The following is a 20541-nucleotide window of genomic DNA, read 5'->3' on the forward strand; positions in this document are numbered from 1 at the left end:
TGATAAAGAACTACACAAGTACAGGCCATTTACCTTTCAGATATTATTTTACAAATGTGTCGTAGGAGGAACAACTGATTTGCTCATCATGGCTTATTATCTTATGCAAAGGTTTGGTATAAGGCCAGCAGGTCATGGAAATAGATCTCAAATGGACACTTCTCTTCAAGTTATGACGAGATGTAACCAAGACACTTTCTGGTCAGTCAATGCAAGAGTCGTTTCCAGAGATGTTGTTCCAGTTGTTGCTTTTGCACCACCCATGCCTTGGAGAAATTCAAGGTTTTATTGCACACTGAGTGCTTCAAGAAAGAACATGGAAAGTAAGAAAGAGATGAAATAACCTAAAATTGAAGAAAACCAAAGTCACCAAATGGTGAGAAGGAGCCATACTACTCTCCTTTGATTCCAGGCCTTGGGGTCCGGTATCCTGCAACTTTCAGGTGTGTTCCTGGTCCAACACACCTGAATTAAATGGATCACCCTCTCAGTATGCAGTCCAGTTCTCCAGAGTCCTGCTTATCACCTGATTCAGGTGTGCTGAAGCAGAGGCGGATGGAAAAGATGCATGACACAGGCCCTAAATCCTGGAGACGGAGACCCCTGGACTAAGTCTATTGAGTTTTACTTTATGACAGTGTGACAAATGTTCATAATTTTCAGAAATATAAATGAAAACCTCTACTGTAGATGTTATCTTTATGATCTATGTTACTGTGATGACACTACAACTGACTGAAGTTCAATATAATTATGCATAAACACTCAAGCACTCAAATTTACCTTGGTTTAGAATATATTGATAGTCAAATTTGTACTTTACAGAGCAAATGTTGCACTAAAGTAATGCTGTGGCAAGATATATTCTACTAAAGAAACAATGTTCACATATTATGATCATGTCTATTTGGAAAAAGCACTTTTAGCTTTTAGTATTAGAACACCATATTATCCCACCGGTCACAATTGTGACCGAACATAAAACACACTTTTTTACATACTTTTCCACAATTTTTAAAATTATTTCCCTGATTAGTTCAAAGGGCTATCAATGACATCGGATTTTCATATTTACATGTTTGGGAAAAATTTGGAATGAATGGGTTAAAGCCACAAACAAACTATCCATCTTATTGTCTCTGGGATGTGAAAACATGAGATTTGATTAAATTAGAACTACACAGATGAGAAGGAACACAGATTTCATAATATATATATTTTTATTATTAAAAACAGTAGATGGTTCTTGCATGTCAATGCTATAAGAACAGCCACATTTTTTAAATTAAATGTGTCACCAGTGCATTTGGCCGGGTGTTCCTGCTCCAGAAAGGTGAAGGTCTCTGGTCACCCTGAAGCTGTGAGCCCACTGGAAACAGACCAGAGGCCTGCAGGATGGTCTGCTGTGACAGCTTAACATCTGAAAACATACACGACAGAAACATTAATGAATGTGCTGCAAAAACAAGCTGTACTTTTGACCTGGTGGCGATCAAAAGTACACCTGTTGGCCTCAAGTTTGGTTACAAATATGACTGTAGTTGGAAAACATCAGCGTTAGCTTACCGTCTGGGCAACCGGAGGATCCTGGACGGACAGCAGCGGTGCATGTCTGAAAGATGGCCTCCGATGCAGATCTCCAAGGCTTGGCACCGTCATTCTTTCAGCTCGATGCTCCGTAGAGCTGCCACTGGATATTGCAGTTCACTTACGATGTACAGTCAAGTCTGCTCCTTATAGTTGAATCGCAGCTGGTAGCTACGAAGGCGTCCTGAACCTTCAATCGTAAGCCAACTTCAGCGGCCGCTTCGTCCAAACTATAAAAAACCCCGACGGTGAAGCTCTGAGTCCATCAGAGCCGCCAGCTGAAACACGTTCTGTCTGAGCGGCCACACAAAAATAAAGTCAGGAGTAATAACACTATTTTCTAATGAAGTTAATGAGCTTATGCTTATTGATAACCCGTTAGTAGGTCGCCATCTTTCTTGAAAGCAAAGTAGGTGTGACGCTAACCAACCAATTGGGGAAGTTGTAGCCTGATGACGTGCCACTCCTCATTTGCATTTATTTTTCCCCCTAAGTTTAGCGGGGAAAATAGAATGTGATAAATAAGAAAATAAGGAAATACTAAATGAATAAGGGAAATTGGAAAATGGGAAAATTAAAAGTTTTTCAAACAAAAGTTAAATGAAAAATAGGTTAAAGAAAAATGGGTACATAAAGAAGGGATATATGAGAAATTGATTAATGAAAGTGGGAAATAGAAAATCGGGTTAATGGAAAAAGGAAATGGAAAATGGTTAAATTAAAAGATAGATTAATGAAAAATGGGTAAATAGATAAAGAGATTAATGAAAAATGGGTAAATGAAAAATAGATAAAAGAAAATGGGTAAATAAAAAAAGGGATATATGAGAAATTGATTAATGAAAGTGGGAAATAGGAAAATCGGGTTAATGGAAAAAGGAAATGGAAAAATGGTTAAATTAAAAGATAGATTAATGAAAAATGGGTAAATGAAAAATAGATAAAAGAAAATGGGTAAATAAAAAAAGGGATATATGAGAAATTGATTAATGAAAGTGGGAAATAGGAAAATCGGGTTAATGGAAAAAGGAAATGGAAAAATGGTTAAATTAAAAGATAGATTAATGAAAAATGGGTAAATAGATAAAGAGATTAATGAAAAATGGGTAAATGAAAAATAGATAAAAGAAAATGGGTAAGTAAGAAAAGGGATATATGAGAAATTGATTAATGAAAGTGGGAAATAGCAAATCGGGTTAATGGAAATAGGAAATGGAAAAACGGTTAAATTAAAAAATAGATTAATGAAAAATGGGTAAATAGATAAAGGGATAAATGAAAAATGGACAAATGAAAAATAGATTAATGAAAAATGGGTAAATGGATAAAGGGATAAATGACAAATAGATAAATGAAAAAGAGAAATTGGGAAATTGATAATATGAAAAATAAATAAATTAAAAATTGGTTTAATGAAAAAGCTAAACTATTTATTTAACAAATTTTTTATTTATTTCACTCATTTACTTCATTTTTTGATTTATTTTACTCATTTTTTATTTATTTAACCCATTTATTTATTTATTCAATTTTGGCGCAAATGGCTTTCCATAGAGAAGGCTGACATTCACATGATGCAAAAGCTCTGGAATGCGCTCCCATGAGTGCAGCCTCCATCCCAGCCAACCATTTAGCTCCACATAGACAAGACTCAAAAGACGCTAGAGTGGAGGGGGGGGAGCCCTTAGAAAATCCCCCAGATAACTGGCATTAAAGTGTAAAACTCATCTGTTAGCTGCTCCTGGTTCAGATGACCCTTACAGTACAATGGAAAACGGAAAGACGAGTGGAGAAACAGGTGTTTGTTTCTACAAAACACGTTATAGGCCCACCAGCAGGATCGGTGTGTGCAGGAACATGGCAACTTGTTCTGCTTGTGTGCTGTTTCCACCACAAAACAGGGTGTTTCCCTTGCAAAGACGTGTATTTCATGATGTATCAGAACAGAACAACGTGATTAAATAAATTGATGTCCACATGCTTAAAGAACAAGGATAAATCAGTGGAGTTGTTTTAATGGTCAAAAATAACAGCTGTTTGGGGAAGTTTTCAACCTGTAACTATGCATTGAATCATCCATGTATTGTTTTGAAGTTTTTAAAGCTTCTGTCAGGTTTAAAATAAAACAGTCATTAACATAGATGACTTTCATCTGTCAAAGAAAAGAGCATGAGGCCTATCTTTGCCAACTGTTCCTGAATAAGGATTGCAACTTTGTAAAATAATCATAATTCCTGTCAATATTTTTATTTTATTTGATTCATCCCATCTTTTATTCAAAAAACAAAAACATCTTAAAGTTAATAAAAACTTGGTCTACAAGAATGCTCTTCCCTTTCTTTGTGTTCCAAAATGCAGAAACACTGCCATCTGCTTGTTAATTATTGTTTCACAGCAACAGAGAAGGATCATGCATTGCACTGAAATGAAATAAAACATAAATAATAAAAATTAAATGAACTTGGTTTAGGGTTGAAACATCCAGTCAGATTCACACGTACATGTCCACTCGGTCAACCGCTCCACACACTAAACAAACTCACATACTTGTATAACAAATTTATTAGTTATCTCAGATATGAAAATGTTTTGGTGCAAAATGTTCAGGTCAACTCCAAGACCTTGTGAAGATTAGTCCAGTACCAACACGGGCTGAAAAGCCACTCAAAAAGGAAGAAGTTATTATTTTAATGGGGGGTGAGAGGGAGGAAACTATTCAAAATAGCTGACTTGCAGGTGAACCTTGATATGAGCTCATCATATGAATAACTTCTCAGTCCACGGCAGTTAACGGCATAATGAGAAGCATTACTGGAAACAGTAGAAGCTTCTTAAAGAGTCAGGGGCATGATTTCAAGGCATCAAATTACGAAATCAAACTTTTTTAAGTCATGTTTGATGTATGGAGCTTTTTTTTATAACAACTGGAGGTAACGTAGTTAGTATATTGTGATATAAAATGGCAGTATGTGGCTGGAAAACACAACATCAACCCTTTGAAAGCAAAATAAAAAGCCAGATTACAGATTGCAATATGCATGTAGATGTTCAATTTTGGAGACATGTCTTCTGGTGAAACGCCATTTTTGTTTTTAGCCATAATGATCACTCTTACATTTGGAGGGAAGGGGGTGACTCTAGCAGGTCTGAGAACAGTATCTGAACTACCGAGTACAGATATGGCAGCGCCATGTCACTTGGAGAGATTTGCTGTAGAAGGGACTGGTCTTCTTCTCTTTTGGCTTTTCCATTCAGTGGTCACCGCCCACAGCAAACTTTCTGTCTGCAGGAGGGATTGGTGCACTTCACAAAATTGACCTGGAAATAAACAAGCAAAATCACAAAACATCAGTCAAGAAGTTCGACTTTGGGTAGGATTGGACATTTCAAATACAGTGACCCCAAGAATACTACAAAATTTGTTTCAAATGTCTTTAGGCAGTAATCTCAAAGGGTCAGATTTCTACAACTTTTAGACGTGTCCTTTGTCCTACACACTTGAAATAATAATAACATGCAGTCAAGCTCTACAGAACTCTGCTAATAAGCTAATATTGGAGCCAGGGAGACACCTAAAAGGACATCGGCCTTTGAGGACTGGAGTTTCAGACCAGCAAAGTGAATCTTTTGGAGTGGCGTTTACCCAGTTTTGATCTCAGTCCTGGTGAAATGTATGGGCAGAGCTCAAAACTTCATCCAGTGCAGCAGTTTGTTCAGGGGAAAGTGGCCAAAATTCCAGCAATCTGTTACAAGAAGGTTATGAAAAAAACAAAACAAAAAAAAACAAAAAAAAATTGACACACCGTTTCAAATGTAAGTTGTCAAAATACTATGGAACTGTAAACTTCTAAATATGAAGAAACTAATAAGACAGATTGCAAAAGTCTTAAAGTGTAACAAATAAAAACGATTAAGATAATACTAACTAGGCTGAAACAGAAAAGGTTCAACTTGTCAGACAGTGGCTGATAAATGGTGTCTTTCTATGTCGTGCATGTAAATATCTGGTTGCCCTGATTGGCGCCCCAAATATATTTCTGCTTAGGGCCTCATACAACCTTGGCAACATTGAAAAAGTATCCGCCATCAGCTGATTAACAAAAATGACATCATTTGTTGGCTTATGGCCAAATGCATATTAAAAGTTTGACCTGACATCTTAAGATGAAACATTAACAAACATGGTTTGCATACAAATGTCTGTTATTATATCGCTGAAAGCATGTTTTTATTATTATTCCCTGTTATACTGTTGAGTTTTTAACATAGCGAAAGAAGTAGCCGTGCCCTCTTGCTCTCGGTGCGGCGTCGCAGTCAACGGATGTAACGTACCGTCGGTTAGTTGGATGAAGGCGGTGCTAGCGGTGCCCAAGCAGCAGGGCCTCGCCTTTGTGGGTGTAGGAAGAGAAGATGGCTCCCGTTCTGGAGAAACAGCTCCCCGGTGCAGCCGGACTGGGCGACAATAACAAGGAAGACGAAGAAGGACAAACACTTTGGCAAGTCGTGCTGTCTTTTAACGGCTTCTTGTCAGCACAGAGCGCCATGGGACTATCGGAGCCGCGGCGGTTGTGCTTTGTCACTGCGGGTTGCTCCCTCTCAAACACCGGCCCGGCTAGCTTTGTAGCAGTAACGTTAGCAGCCTCTGAACCTGAATGCTAACAGACGAGCTAACGTCAGCTAACATAACCTCCGCTACATTTCACCAAACAGGCTTGGCTTTTTTCTGATTGTGTGTATACAGCGAGTGTATTTAGATCGGTCAGGTTTCATAGGTGTTAATAATATTAAGAGATTTTATTTAGAGTTTAGCCAGATGGAAGGGCTAGACACTAAATAGCTTCTTTATGAAGGGTACAACTATTGAACAGGAGAATATAATTGTTCGGAAACAAGCCTTAACAGACTAGATTAAGAAAACCTGACAATGTTTTTGGGTAGTATTGACCACTGCAGATCATGCTATGGTCTTATCACTTTTAATGATTTCGGATTCTTGCCTGCTCTTTTTCAATCTGCTGGTCAGTGGTGATAAATGATCATTTCCTGATTTTATGCTGTCGTGGACTCGTGTCTGGACTCTCATTCAATAACAGCTAAAGTGTCAATAAACTGAACCGTCTGTGAAGCTGACACGGTCATGATTTCAACCTTTTTTTTTCCTCTTTTTTTTAAGATGCATACAGAGCTCTTATCATTGAACACATGACAGACATCCAGACCGTCCTGTTTTTGACTCGTTTTCTGTTTTATAGGTCCTCAATACTTAGTGAAGTTTCAACCAGGTCGAGTTCAAAGTTGCCATCAGGAAAAAATATCCTGGTATTTGGTGAGTATTTGTTGTGTCTGATCTTTTGCGCTCATTCTTCTGGGCTGTATTTTCTCTTTTTTTATTGTTGTCAACCCTGAGGCGAGTGCAGTTAAAACATCTGAGGTGCTTAGAGCTGAATCACTGCATCTGTAATATCAGACATAACATGACATGACTAAAAAGCAATGGCCTTGTGATGTTTTCTTGGGTGGGGTCATCTAGGAATAAGCACTCCTTAATTGTGAAAAAGAAATTAGCAAAGATGATATGACTTTGACACAGTTATCTCTGCAAATGAGACCATGATTTGCATTAAGATTTTCACTCTTGAGGTTTTCATTTCTACATCAACAAAATATTTTTTACTTAAATTTATGGGATGACAGAGAGTGAGAAAACAATTGGAGAATACCAATTGCAACTGGGCATATTTACTCTTCCAATATACTACTGATTATGATATAATGGTTAAACATCTTGCAGGTGAGGATGGGTCAGGAAAAACAACGCTTATGGCCAAACTGCAAGGAGCTGAACACAACAAGAAGGGGAGAGGACTGGAGTATCTTTACTTGAACGTCCATGATGAAGACCGAGACGGTGAGTTTACCTGCTGCGACTTTTCCGTACCCATTCTAAAACAACACAACTAGACAAAATCACACCCAAAGCATTGGAAGAGTCTTAAGATTTGTGCTGTTTCTTCCTTTGTCTGTAGACTTGACTCGCTGTAATGTGTGGATCTTGGATGGAGACCTGTACCACAAAGGCCTACTAAAGTTTGCTGTCACACCTCAGTCGCTACCTGACTGCCTGGCTGTGCTCGTTGCGGACATGTCGCGGCCCTGGACCATTATGGAGTCGATGCAGAAGTGGGCCAGTGTGCTCCGTGACCATGTGGACAAGCTAAAGGTTCCTCCGGAGGACATGAGAGAGCTGGAGCAGAGGAGTGAGTTGGCATCTTCCCCCTTTCTGCCCCAACGGAACGTAAACATTAAATGTAATGTGTTGTGAAACTGATTGCAAATCCGAATAAGGCATTTTTATGAACAAAAACTTCAGACTGACAGAGGAGACAAAAGCAGTTGGCTCAAAAAATGCAAAATCTACATTTTGTTTAGTTTTCTGTGGGAATTGGTGAAACAAGCAGCAGCAAAGGTGCCTGAAGCATCCGAGGTTGGGAGCAATGTGAGTGTTGTGTAATGAGAGTAAGGCTTCTAGCTGACTGCCTGCCGAGGGGAGAAAAAAAAAAAGAAGGAAAGCTTGGTAAATGTGCTCTTTGGAAGGCAGATGCTGGATAACATTACACATTGTCATGGCTGATTCTAGGTCATCATCAGAGAGGCCCATGATCCTCAGCTGTGTGTTCCTCGCTGGAGGCGAGTTCTGCAAATCAATGAGTGTGATGCACTCAGATGTTTTCCTGTTAATTTTAGATCTGGTCATCTCTCACTTATGAAGTGTTCTTTTGTGTTTGGAGAGATTGTTGCTTTTCAGACTACTTAGTTAAGCCTTTGGGGGTTTGTGCAAACATTTGTTTGTTTCCAAAGTCTCAAACTTGCTATTACTCTAAAGTCTAAAAGAATTTCTTACACAAAATGTATTTTTTCTTCTTCTAATTACTAGAACTAAAATTCACATACGTTTTCTGATTTATTTTCTGTGTATTAGATGCTAAATAAGTAATTCAACAGTAATGAGGAAGTTGTGCGATAGAAAGAGGAAGCTGTTGAGGGTTTGACCAAACTATACTTAAAGTTAAACATTTTGAATTGGTTCTCATCTCTGTAGTTTCATGAAGAATTTCCTTCAATTCAAAGATTCTAATATCATAAATGGTCATACATGGTTGCCTTCACATTTAGGCCTTTCTCATTTGATGCCAGTTTCAGGTTTTCATTGAGGCTGCTGGTTGTGATTTTGACAGATTATTATTATTATTTTTTTAATTTTGAGCATCCTTAAGGAAGGAAAAACTCATCCTTAATCCCATCTGCTGTAGTTGGTAGATTTTCAACCTGAGCCATCATTTCACAGATAATGGACAGTGATGGTATTAGTTTTCGCTGTTGCAGTCTTTGGTGGTCCTAATGCTGCGGTCAGTTCTTTGACAGTTACATTTCAGTGTTTTGTCAGGCTCTTCCAGTGTGTCTTCTAAAATAAAGCAGCATTGTCATGTCGGTAACACAGTGGTGAGACCAAGTTATGCAGGCGGGCCAGCTGAAGTCTGGGAGACTGTGTCAGTGGCTTTTGTCCAGGCAGTCTTGCACATGTCTTGCATCATGGTTGCCTCCCTTTCCAAGAGCAACGTCAAGGAAAGGAAGTAAACTGAGTGGGTCTGAAATCAGTCAGTGGGCCGGATATTCTGACTGCTCTAGAGCCGTGACTAAAAGTAGGTTGGGCTTCTTGGGCCTACTCTTGTCAAATTACAGGATCAGCCTTTTTCTGCAGTACGGTGTGCTAAAACGACAATGTTTTTGCTCAGCTTTGCTGATAATGGAGGAATTTTTGCTACTTACGTTCTGGCTGCGCAGTTTTGAGAATGCAGATGAGTGTTCTTGTTTTGGTACTTAAATGGGTTACTCAGATTCCTTTAGAGTACAGATGCGTTTTGGCCTCACCTTTGTTTGTTAAACGGATAAGTAGGTCTTGATGGGGCAAAGTCTGTCAGCTTGTGCCACCTTCATTTAATACTCGGTGACATAAAGTAAAGTTCAAAATAAAGTAACTATTTCCTTAAGAGAGAAATGAGTGCATGATTCCTGTTGCTCATTTTTATTTCTCTTGTGGGTCGTGGTAAAAAGCCATGTACTCTTGATGCAAAATTGTAAATGCTATTTATACATGGTTTCTGGCTGTGTGTAATCTTAAACTCCACGAAGGATTTGCTTAAAGAGCGATTTGACCACCAGTGCTTGTCTGATGTTCAGAATTCCCTGTTCATAGGAAAAAAGTTTGACCAAAACTGACGAGCTTGTCTGTTTTAATGGGCTCTTTCCAAACTGCATTCTCTAAGCGCCTGAGGAAGTAAGCCAAAGCTTCCTGCTTCATAACCCCCCACATCCCCAAACTCCGGCTGCAGCTTTGAAAATATCTGGACAGCTTTTCCAGCTCGACAGGACGGGGATGAATGTCATTTCTAATTTTCTTCCCCAATTCTCAGTCTGTTATGGGTAGAGCTGTGATTTCATGCAAATATTCACACAACATTTTTCCAAAAGTCTTGGGCATCGTCAAGACCGTTTTTGGCAAATGTGAGACAGGCCTTTGTGTCTTTGCATTTTTTTTCATGCCCACATGTTTCAGTTCATGATAATCCAAGTAAATTAAGGGGAGAAAAAAAAGAATCAAAAATAATTTCATTGAGGAAAACAAGCTATCTAAAATATGGTATGTGGAAAAAGTACTCTTAAAAAGTAATTCCCTCCTACACCTAAAAAGTGTTTGTTCCACTCTTGGCAGCAACAACTGCAATTAGGCAACAGTGAAAACTGGTTAGAAGTCTTTTACACCAATTCTTTCCATAATTATCTTAATTTAGCCGAATTGGGTGTGTTTCGAGCATGAACGAACTGTTTAAGGTCATGCCACAGCACCACAATCATATTTTAGTTCACACACACACACACACAAACATCTTCACCTTGGTCTTTCTTTGAGAGTTTTAGATCATCGTCCTGCTTCACAGCCAAAGTGTTTCTGAACTTAAGGTCACAAACTGATTGTCTGACGTTCCCCTTCAGGATTTTCTAGTACAGGTCAGGATTGATGTTTCCATAAATTGTGGAAGTTGTTCATGTGCTGAAGATGCTAAGCAGCCTCTAACAATCACTCTACTATTGCCAAATCTGTCAGTAAGTTATTTTTCTGAAACATGGTTTTACACCAAATGAATTATATTTGCCTTTTCAGTTCATTCAATATTTTCTCAAAAGTTTTAGGTGTCATTAATATATGCTTTGGTAAGTGTGAAATAGATCTTTATGGTGTTTAGTTGGCCAGCATTTACCTCAGCTGAAGTAAGAGTCCTGCAGTGCTTCAGATGTTGTTCTGGGTTCTTTAGGGAACCATGTTGGATGAGTCGCTGACACACTCCTGTAGTAATTTTAGAGTAATTTTAAGTTTTGCACAATTAAAACATCAGTTTAGATTCGTAGATTGTTAGAAACCACAACAAGTGAGATTAAACTTGGTATTTGCATTTGGACAATATCTTAAAATGTAGTCAACTAAGCAAAAATATTCTTTCAAAGCCAGAACCTTTGAGTGCCCAAATGAAACTCAGCCCATTTTTGTGGTCAGCTTGTTTTACTGCACGAAACAAAGACGTCAAACTACTGGAACTTCTGTTAGAGTTCAGATAGTCTGTTACTGACTGCCTAATTTCAGTGCTGTATTCACCAGTTTTGTACTTTATTTCTTTTTTTTTTTCCTCCCAAGTGGTAAAAGCCTTTCAAGAGTACGCAGAACCAGAGGATGCCAACCCAGCCTCCCCCCGACGGGCTCCGACATCAGGGGAAGACGAAGCCGTTGTGTTACCACTTGGGGACAACACACTCACACACAACTTGGGCATTCCAGTGCTAATAGTTTGCACAAAGGTAAATAACCAGTCTTAAAAAAACCCAGGTTTAAAAACATGAGGGCACTATAAGGTTGAGGCAATCTTATTTTCCCGACCATTTAATCCTGGTTTTAAGCATCCTTTTCATAGCCATGAATGAGATGATGTGGCGTAGCCCTCTTCACAGTGTTTATGTCTTTCTTAAAGATACCACTTTTAAGCTACGTTAAACATTTAGCAAACTTTATTTGTCAACTTTCTCCAGGAGTCCTATAAACAGAGGTGGGAAAAACATTCATTAACACTGAAATTTAATCACCGCTTGTTGAATTATCCTTGCTCTAAATGTTGCCAGTATGATTTGTTTTTATAAAAGACATGTGGTTGCTGCAAGCGGAAAGCGGTGCACACTCCTTTTTATTGATATTGCTTTTGTCCCTTTTTTTTATTGTTGAAGGAAGACAAACTACTTGAGTGAGGCCCAAAAAAAAAATAGACAAAATCATGTGTTGCCTTAGCAGCAAATTTACATTTTTATGTGGTCATTAGACAGCAATCTGTGTTTACTTATAGCTCCCTAATGCCTAATTTACACATACAATACTGAAGTAGTTACCATGAGGGCAAAAACAACAAAACATGTTTTTCAGACCCTGTGATATAATTAATTGATGTTGGAAGTTGGGTTTTGTGAGGACTGAATGGAGAACGCCCTTAAGGATTCTGTGTGCTCCACCTTTATTGCCGTTTTTCCTTTTCTTCCCATCTCTGTTTTAACTCCATTCAGTGTGACGCGATCAGCGTATTAGAGAAGGAGCACGACTTCCGAGACGAGCACTTTGATTTCATCCAGTCCTGCATCAGACGATTCAGCTTACAGTGTATCCTTGTTGTATTGGTTAATCATTCAAATTTCTCAATTGTACACAGTTGTTTGGGAGGGAAAAGGTTGTTTTATATGGGACTCTTTATGGCACACTTTTTGTCAGTAGCTTCCCTAACTAAATCCAACAACAGATGGCGCTGGGCTCATCTACACTTCAGTCAAAGAGGAGAAGAACCTGGATCTGCTTTACAAATACATAGTGCACAAGCTGTATGACTTTCAGTTCGTCACGCCCGCCTTGGTGGTGGAGAAAGATGCAGTGTTCATGTAAGTAAGGCATGTGATTGTTTGCCTGTTGATCACTGTTGTACAGCTGCTCATTTTGTCGCAGTCATTTAAAGTGAAATTGGATTGTTTGCTACAAAACTCTTTACGCCTCTCGTTTTCCCTCCCGCCTGTAAACGATCTTCTCCTTTTGTTCTCAGTCCGTCTGGATGGGATAATGAGAAGAAAATTGGGATTTTGCATGAAAACCTCACGACGGTCGGACCCGACAATCCGTTTGAAGATTTCATCACAAAACCTCCAGTACGAAAGGTACGGCAGAGCAAACGCTGGCACAGTGTCTGGACAGTGGACGTTACAAGATGTCATAACAGATTTTATGACTTTTTTTTCTTTTTCCTTTTAGTTGGTTCATGACAAAGAGATAAATGCAGAGGACGAGCAGGTATTCCTGATGAAGCAGCAGGTGAGTTTCAGCTCATTCTTTGTGTTTCACATTTACACTTTTACTTAAGAATTGCAGCTTGCATAGCATCACGCTCACATTGTATCCACTCACAATCGTATTTTGTCCATTGAGTAATGCCACACATAACTTCCCTTTTTAAGGACGCATAAAGCAGGAAGCAGTCGGGAGAAAAAAATATTTTTAAAATGAGTTTCCTCCACTTCTCCCTTCTGTGTCTCGCATGAAACAGTCATGAATTCAGATGCATCAGCAGCTGTTGGAAGCCATTAATTCCTATTTCTCTCCCCTGCAGTCTTTGCTAGCAAAGCAGCCAGCAACACCAACCAGAGGAGCAACAGTGAGTGTCTGAAAGTCCCAGCTACGTTTGCTGCGCTTTGATTTTTCCTGACTGACCGACTAATCTCTTTTTAGGAATCTCCTGGAAGGACGATGTCATCGTCCCCCAGGCCGGCGGGTCGTGCTGGCCAGCCAAGTGTAACCAGCTCACCAATGGCCTCTGTCAAAAAGCCTGACCCTAACATGAAAGGTTAGTGTGTGGTGTTTATTCCTCATCACTAAAAGAATAATTTTCCTAGAGTTATCACCATTTTCACACGGCGACAGTGGCAGGGGTTTGTCAGAGGCCTTAAAAAGTGTTGAATATCTCCAGATTTTCCCCTCAAAAGTCTTATATTTCATTTGGCTTTGCTAAAATTTGAACACGTTTCCCTGAACAGCAATGAACTGTTTAAAATGCTGTGATCCTGGCACAGCATTTGGAGAAATTAAGGTTCTTCAATAAATAGCCCAGTGGGAAGGAATTAATCGCTGCCATTTCTGCAAAACTATAGAAGAAATCTGCTCATAAAACTCTATTAATTTTGTTTGAGCAGGGGTCATCTAGCTTTGCAGTGAAAAAAGCCTTTGTTTATATAATTCGTATAGAATGAAATTTATTTGGATAGCCGGAAAATGCAACTCGCCCCTCAAAAACAAAGATATAGGTCAAAGCCTCAGATTTAGGAAGTTAAAAACATTTCTTTCACATTAGAAACCAGAGATTGTATTTAACGAAATCCGACTTCAAAAGTGAATGTAAATAGTTATCCAGACCATCTGTCCAAGATGCTTGAAACAAAAAAACACCTGTGTAAGTTGAACATTATATTTAACTGTAACTGAATAAGTCAGTCGACTTATTTCTAATAATTCTGGCAGGTCTTAAATTACATGCATCTTAAAATGTTTTAGTCTTGAATTTTACCTATTAAAATCTGCAAAAATCCAATTTTACAGTACTCTGGTTTGATTGTAGAAATCTCTATAACATTTCTCCGTGGCTTAGAAAACGGCATTTAATATAAACAAAACACAATGAATATACGCTAAAGAAGTAAATGGTCAATATTTGGAATCAGAAATAAACATGTGGGTCAGTTTAACGTTACAACCTCAAATGGTAATAATATAACATGTATAAATGTGGTGGATGATGGCTTTCGTCGGGTCAAAATGTGGAGACTCTGCTGTAATGCAGAAACATTTCTGTTGCAGCAGGGGCTGCTAATGAGGGAGTGCTGGCCAACTTCTTCAACAGTCTGTTGAGTAAAAAGACTGGATCTCCAGGAAGCCCGGGATCTGGAGCAGTCGGAGCTGGAGTGCAAGGATCTGCCAAGAAAACAGGTATAATGCATCACTCCGGTGCTGAACATCTCTTTGTTTATTTCGGGTGTGTGACTGTTTTGTTGTAACTTCTTCTCTCACGGTTTGCAGTTGTCACTTTTGAATGTTGACACAATTAAGACTTTTCCACTAAAGTGGTTTCAGTTTTTAACCAGGGATAGCGCTTGAGCCACTTTTATAACTGGTCTTTTAAAAAAAACAGTTTGTTTTTTCATCTTGCTGATAATAAACTAGAGACTAGAGCAGAGGCGGGTAGAGTAGCCACAAATTGTTCTCTATTAAGAGTAGCTCTACTTTCAAGTAAAAGTAAAACATATGGTGAAGTAAGACTTCTACTATTTTTTATTTTTTCAGCCAGTAACTCAAGTAGTTGTAACGCTTTGCCGCGTACCACAGGGAGAGAGCCGAATAGTTAATCCACTATTAACTACCTTAATAGTGGATTATTGGGTTGAATTATTCCTATGGATTATGGAAAGATGACCTGAAAACATGCCGTCTTCAAAGCTCCACTCATTCTGTTGCGCGTTTAAAAATGTCTTCACTAACCAACAGGGAAAAGGCGTGTTTTATTAGCAACATATGGCAATGCCGTTCAATTACCAAGATATCGTGCTGTACGGGATAAAAAGCGCCGACTGGTTTCACAGTAACAGCGGAATGAGGGAATCTTGTTCTCTGAAGCTGTGAGCCGCTCTGCCGTCTGACGTTTTATGCCTCCAGTCTGAGTAAGATGGTTAATTCAGGAGAAATGAAAAGGTGTCAACTTTGACTCGACTTCTGACTGCTGAAGAGACAGGCCTGTATCCACTGAAAGCATCTGTCACTGGTGTGTGCATGGAAACTAATAAGTCCTGCTCAACTAATCCACCTTTTGTTTTAAAACCACTTGAATTCACCAAGTTGCTGCATTTTCAGCCCTCATTCATTTTACTATTGTTTTTTTTTTATCTTTCTAAGATAATGGAGTCAAACATTGTGTTATGACTAAAGTCACTGCATAACTCCTTGCTGCCTCAGATCACTTGTGTATGTTTTGCTCTAGCTCTGAGCGCCTCTAACATCTGAGAGCAAACTCAAAGAATTAGTGCATGACTACATGTTGTGTTTATTTTTTATATATATATATATATATATAAGTTTTGCATGGGTGTTAATGAGTCGCCAATCACCATCATTGTACCGCATCCTCATTCAAACTCTTAAATCATCATCTTGCTGACTGTAGAAAATTTGCTTTTGTTTTTCCACGAAAACACAGAAGCTACAGGAGATTACTTTTGGGTTTTGTCTCTCTTTCCTTTTTCCCAAGGGCAGAAGCCGGGTTTGACTGACGTCCAGGCCGAGTTGGACCGGATGACTCGCAAGCAAGACTCCGTGGTTTCAGCTAACAACGTATCGCCAACAGAGAACGAAGCGTGAAGGCAACAAAACGGCTGCGTCATCCACTGCGTTAATACTCTGGAAAAAAAAACAAAAAAAACAAAACATAAATGTACATGTGAGCATAAACAGAAAAGAAAAGAAAAAAAAAATTTTGACCAAATTCCCAACGCCTGTATCAGTCAGCACACACTGTCGGTTTCACCAAATGAGCTTCCGATGCGATCAGATGGTGAGATGGGATGAGCGATAAACACAGACGGATCTCTTAGTGAGATGAGGAAGTGCCGGAAGGCTTGGCTTTATTTTTCTGTCTTCTCTTCAACTGTAAATGCTATTTTGTGAGGGATGTCAGTTTTTTGGAAACGTGTGCAACTCTTCCCCCCCCGGCAGCCGGTCCGAGGCGCTGGTGCTGCAGGCCTCCTCCGTCTCTGGGATAAAACACTGTCCTCACGGACTCCGAAGAGTGAAAACACACTCGGCCTCGTGGCCCCTGGTTCAGCTTATCTCGCGGAAGAATCTTTGGTTGCGATTGGAAAGATATTTAAACATGAAATGTTAGGAAAAGTAATTGAAATACTTGCAAACGTATGTGGAAAAAAAAAAAAAAAAATGAAAAAAAAAATTGTTGGATATGATACTGATGTATTTATACAAAGTTCCTCCTTTTTATTTTATTTTCTGCACCATTTCTTGGTTCAAGGAAACATTTATTGGCAACATGTTAAAATGTCACTGACATCAAGACACTAATATGACATGTCCACACAGCTGATAGCATATCATTTGCCCTCGCTCATCTCAAAGGATTCTGTAGATATAAAAGCGTCACAACAATATTCAGGTTAACTTAATTTTGTACAAAACGCGTTTCTGTCCAAATAGTGAAAACAGCTTCTTTGACTAAATGAGACAGGATGGGATTTTTTTTTATTATTTGAAGGGCTTAGAGGTTGCAGCAGCGTTGCTTCTTTAGGTAAAGGTTTGTATATTTTGGGAAGGGGTTGGGCAGCATCTTTCCTACTATAACTCCTAAGTGCCTCGCACAGTTAGCCGTTTGTGTCGTAGTAGAGGTGCTTGTCTACACTAGAGGAAATGCACTGTAGCACCACTGGTTTTAGGGCCTTTGTTGTTTTGTCCCCCAATTAATTTATTTTGTTTCATGTTTTTTTTTTTTGTTGTTTTTGTTTTTGTCAGCTTTTGGATTTTTAATTTTTTTCAGAAATAAGCTTTCTGTGGCCTCTTTAATAACGTTTAACAGAGTAATTGCCTTCAAGTGCACTGGCTGCTTATATCAAGAAGGAAAGCGGTGGGAGCAACTTTGGCTGAAACCACTTCACTGCAGCCAACACACATTCAGTTCTGTGCTGTGGTTTGAACAAAACAAAAGATATCTTACTCTTCAGTGTTAGACGGCATTTGTTCTCTCCTCTGGTTTCACATTTTCTTCACGCTGTACTTTGCATGTCGGTTAAAAAACATTCCTGTTTTCTACGTGAAGTCTGTGGAGAAACAAACGCATCCCTGTAGGAAACCTGTTGGTTCACTTAGGGTTTTTTTTGTGTTTTTTTGTTTTTTTTGTTGCTTTGGTGCCCATTTAAACGACGACCTTTTGCCTTCAATGTGCGACCTAGTTCGCCACACTAGGCCCCCCTTGCCTTCACAGGAAAGATCCTAACTTTGCGTGTCCTTAAGGGGTTGCTTGATTGTTTTCTGTCGTTACTGTTTTGAACTTTTACTTGCAGCAGGCATACTGTACCATATCATAAAGTGAGTAAGTTTGTAGTTTAATACCATAATCCAAAAATGTTAGCACAAGCTCGTTATGCAAGGCCCTGCTTAATCCTATGGATAATATTCAGTGTGGAGTGGCTTTTATAGAAATGGTCTGGGGAAAGCAGCCAATTGCTATTCAAGTGAGGCGAAGGGAGGAACGAACCGGTGGGAACTGGAACATGTAACCAAAGATGCTTAGTAGTCTTTACTTTCTGCATTTGTATGGCTTCCATTAGATTAACCAGTGGCCTTTTTTCTGTGCTACTCCTGCATGAAGCTCTTTCATTCCACTCATCAGACCTGCCTTTCAACTTTTATTAATACCCTGTAAAGTGGTAGAAAAAGCTTCATCTGTTCAACTGCATCTATCAGTTTTTGGTTGGGGGTTAATGGGCTCTACAGTATTTTGTTGCTGTAGGTTAGGGATACATTTTGTAAACCACTTAAAAAGTAACTTTTGGCACACAGGGTTTATCTCTGAATTTACTATTTTCAAAAGGTGTAACGGAAAATAAAAAAAAAAAAAGTATCTTACATTGGTCAACAGGCTTGTTTTAAAATTATCTACTTTGCATTTACTTTTGCTAAAGATGAAGCTTTTAAGCTTTTTTTTTTTCTTCCTCTCTGTAGTTGGACTGGATGAAGCACAATTTATAATCAACCAGAAGCAGCGGACATGTTTAATAATCACTTCTCCTTGGACATTTATAGAAGAAGTTCCTTATCTCTTATTTTTGGTCTATCTAAAAATTGGAGTGAATTCCCCTTTCAGAAAAAATGAGAAAGGAAATCGACAGAATTTGAAAAGGGCAGCATTATTAGTATTATGCAAGAATAATATGAAGTTATAGGACATTTCTCGTAAGCCTGCTGGTAGTTGGTAAAATATACATGTTTGGATCTTTGCTCAACACTTGCCCTTTGTGTTTGCTGTCAAATTAAGCGTGTTTTGTTTTGTTTTTTTCTCAATGGTTTTGCCTTTCTGAATTTTCAGTTTAAAATGCCTCTGCCCTGACCGACCACCCTGGTGTGTTTTGACGACGCACAGCCACATCGGCTTAATTTAAGCGCTTAGCTGAAATTAAGCCACTCGGTTTCAGTGCCGTGCTTACTCTGTGTTGGAGATCGGACGTCGCTTCGGTCGATTGATTTGAATAAAATACCGAAATTAACTTTTGTACTCGGATGCGAGCGGAAATCAGCTGCCTCGTCACATCCTAACTGAATGGCCTTCAACCACTATTGACTGTCTACATCTATGCGAGACTACGAGCTTCTGCTTCCAGTCCTTTTATATTTAAGATACTGAGACATTTTTAAGCACATGGCCGGCTCTTTTGTGTCTGGAGTAATTCAGAAGGTTGATTGTATATTGTCTTTAACACAATTCTGTAGCCTCTAAGCTGCCATGTGGATCCTAGCTTCTTATGCTGACAAAGATAAGGAAAATGTTTATCAGACCCCTGGCTTCAATAAAACCAAGAATCCTATGTCTCTGTCTGATTTTTTTTTTTTATTTTTTTTTTTTAAATTTTCTTATAAAGCTGTTGCTTCAAAAGTACTGCTTCAAAATGTGCACCTACAATAGATCATTTGAATGTGCATATCCAGTCAAATCTAAGCACATTTTTATCTGGTGTTAATATGTTTGTAGAATGTTTTAACTCTAGTTTATAAGCATAAACTATAGAGTTCTTATCCTACCAATTTTTCAAATGCCTCGCTTGCAAAGAATGGAGAGGTCTGCAGTTGTCATCATAGGTACACCTAAACTGCGTGAGACGGTAACCAAAAATTGCATAAAATCCAGCAAAAATCAATTAAATTGTATTGTTTTTAAATAACCAATGTACATTTTGCTGCACGAAATAAATTGATCACCTACCAACCAGCAGGCATTCTGGTTCTCACAGACCTGTTTGTCTTTGTTTTCTCCCGTTTCAACTCGTCCCTCGCTGTAATACAGACCACCACAGCAGACCCTTTCTGCCCACAGCCATCAGCATCTACAACTCTTTCAAGTACCTTGAATAGTATGAGTTGCAACATTTAATTTCCTTTTGGGATCAATAAAATGTTTTGAATTTATTTGCTTCTGTTTGATCACATATCTGTTTAAATTATTTCAAAATGGCGTGATGTGGTTTTCTAGATTTTTAAAATTAGATTTAATGTCTAACACTTAACAATGAAAACTACATACCTCTCCAGGTTGTTTTAAGTGGGACAAGTAAATACTTATTGTCCTCTTTGCAAACAAAACTCCACCTCAAAGGACCAATTTTTGTTTATACATTTTAAACAAGTCGATAATAATGGGGCAGTAAATGTGCAAAGACTGATTTGTTGTTCGACATATGCAGGTATGTTTCATATTTACATAGTATTTCAAAAAACATAATCGGCCTTCTAGTTTCAGGCTTTTAAATCTTGTAGCTTGTAATACCTTCTTTCACCACGAGATGGCAGAAAAGCGCAAGCAAACTGAACTTCAATGAGAAACTTGAGACTATTTAAATTCTTTAAGTGTGGTGTGCCGACGATTGCTTACTTTAACGTATTGGAGGGAAACCAACTTGTACAGAGGAAAATGTAGTTGTTTTCAAGTATTACATGAAATCTACTCTTTGCTTAGTAGGCCCCACAGATATTGCCATTAAACTGGGAGTCACAAAGAGTTC

The 20541-nt window shown here is 38.7% G+C and overlaps 1 protein-coding gene and 2 long non-coding RNA genes across 5 annotated transcripts; 1 reads left to right on the plus strand and 2 right to left on the minus strand.

The window, feature by feature from the left end:
• Positions 1 to 1011: 1011 nt before the first annotated feature.
• Positions 1012 to 2695, minus strand: LOC148160203 (uncharacterized). Its single transcript, XR_015762501.1, has 2 exons — positions 1567 to 2695; positions 1012 to 1420 (listed from the first exon to the last, which is right to left on the minus strand). It is a non-coding gene; the product is annotated as an uncharacterized LOC148160203 (long non-coding RNA).
• Positions 2696 to 2995: 300 nt separating this feature from the next.
• LOC148160204 (uncharacterized) lies at positions 2996 to 6047 on the minus strand. Its single transcript, XR_015762502.1, has 3 exons — positions 5920 to 6047; positions 5231 to 5330; positions 2996 to 4905 (listed from the first exon to the last, which is right to left on the minus strand). It is a non-coding gene; the product is annotated as an uncharacterized LOC148160204 (long non-coding RNA).
• Positions 5966 to 19350, plus strand: dync1li2 (dynein, cytoplasmic 1, light intermediate chain 2). Of its 3 annotated transcripts, none has more exons than XM_015004203.2 (13): positions 5966 to 6083; positions 6840 to 6913; positions 7379 to 7495; positions 7614 to 7844; positions 11336 to 11496; positions 12247 to 12340; positions 12477 to 12612; positions 12771 to 12882; positions 12977 to 13036; positions 13332 to 13376; positions 13451 to 13565; positions 14573 to 14701; positions 16014 to 19350. In XM_015004203.2, the coding sequence occupies exons 1-13, from the start codon at positions 5998 to 6000 to the stop codon at positions 16121 to 16123; spliced, it is 1470 nt and encodes a 489-aa protein (XP_014859689.1). In that variant the 5' UTR covers positions 5966 to 5997; the 3' UTR covers positions 16124 to 19350. The 3 variants fall into 3 exon arrangements, with proteins under 3 accessions (XP_014859689.1, XP_014859703.1, XP_014859695.1); XM_015004217.2 differs by having other exon boundaries at positions 16019 to 19350; XM_015004209.2 differs by having other exon boundaries at positions 14576 to 14701.
• The last annotated feature ends 1191 nt before the right edge of the window (positions 19351 to 20541 follow it).

Source organism: Poecilia mexicana, unplaced genomic scaffold (assembly GCF_051168715.1).
Source record: "Poecilia mexicana isolate PSO_F unplaced genomic scaffold, ASM5116871v1 scaffold_3, whole genome shotgun sequence".
Taxonomy (NCBI): Eukaryota; Metazoa; Chordata; class Actinopteri; order Cyprinodontiformes; family Poeciliidae; genus Poecilia; species Poecilia mexicana.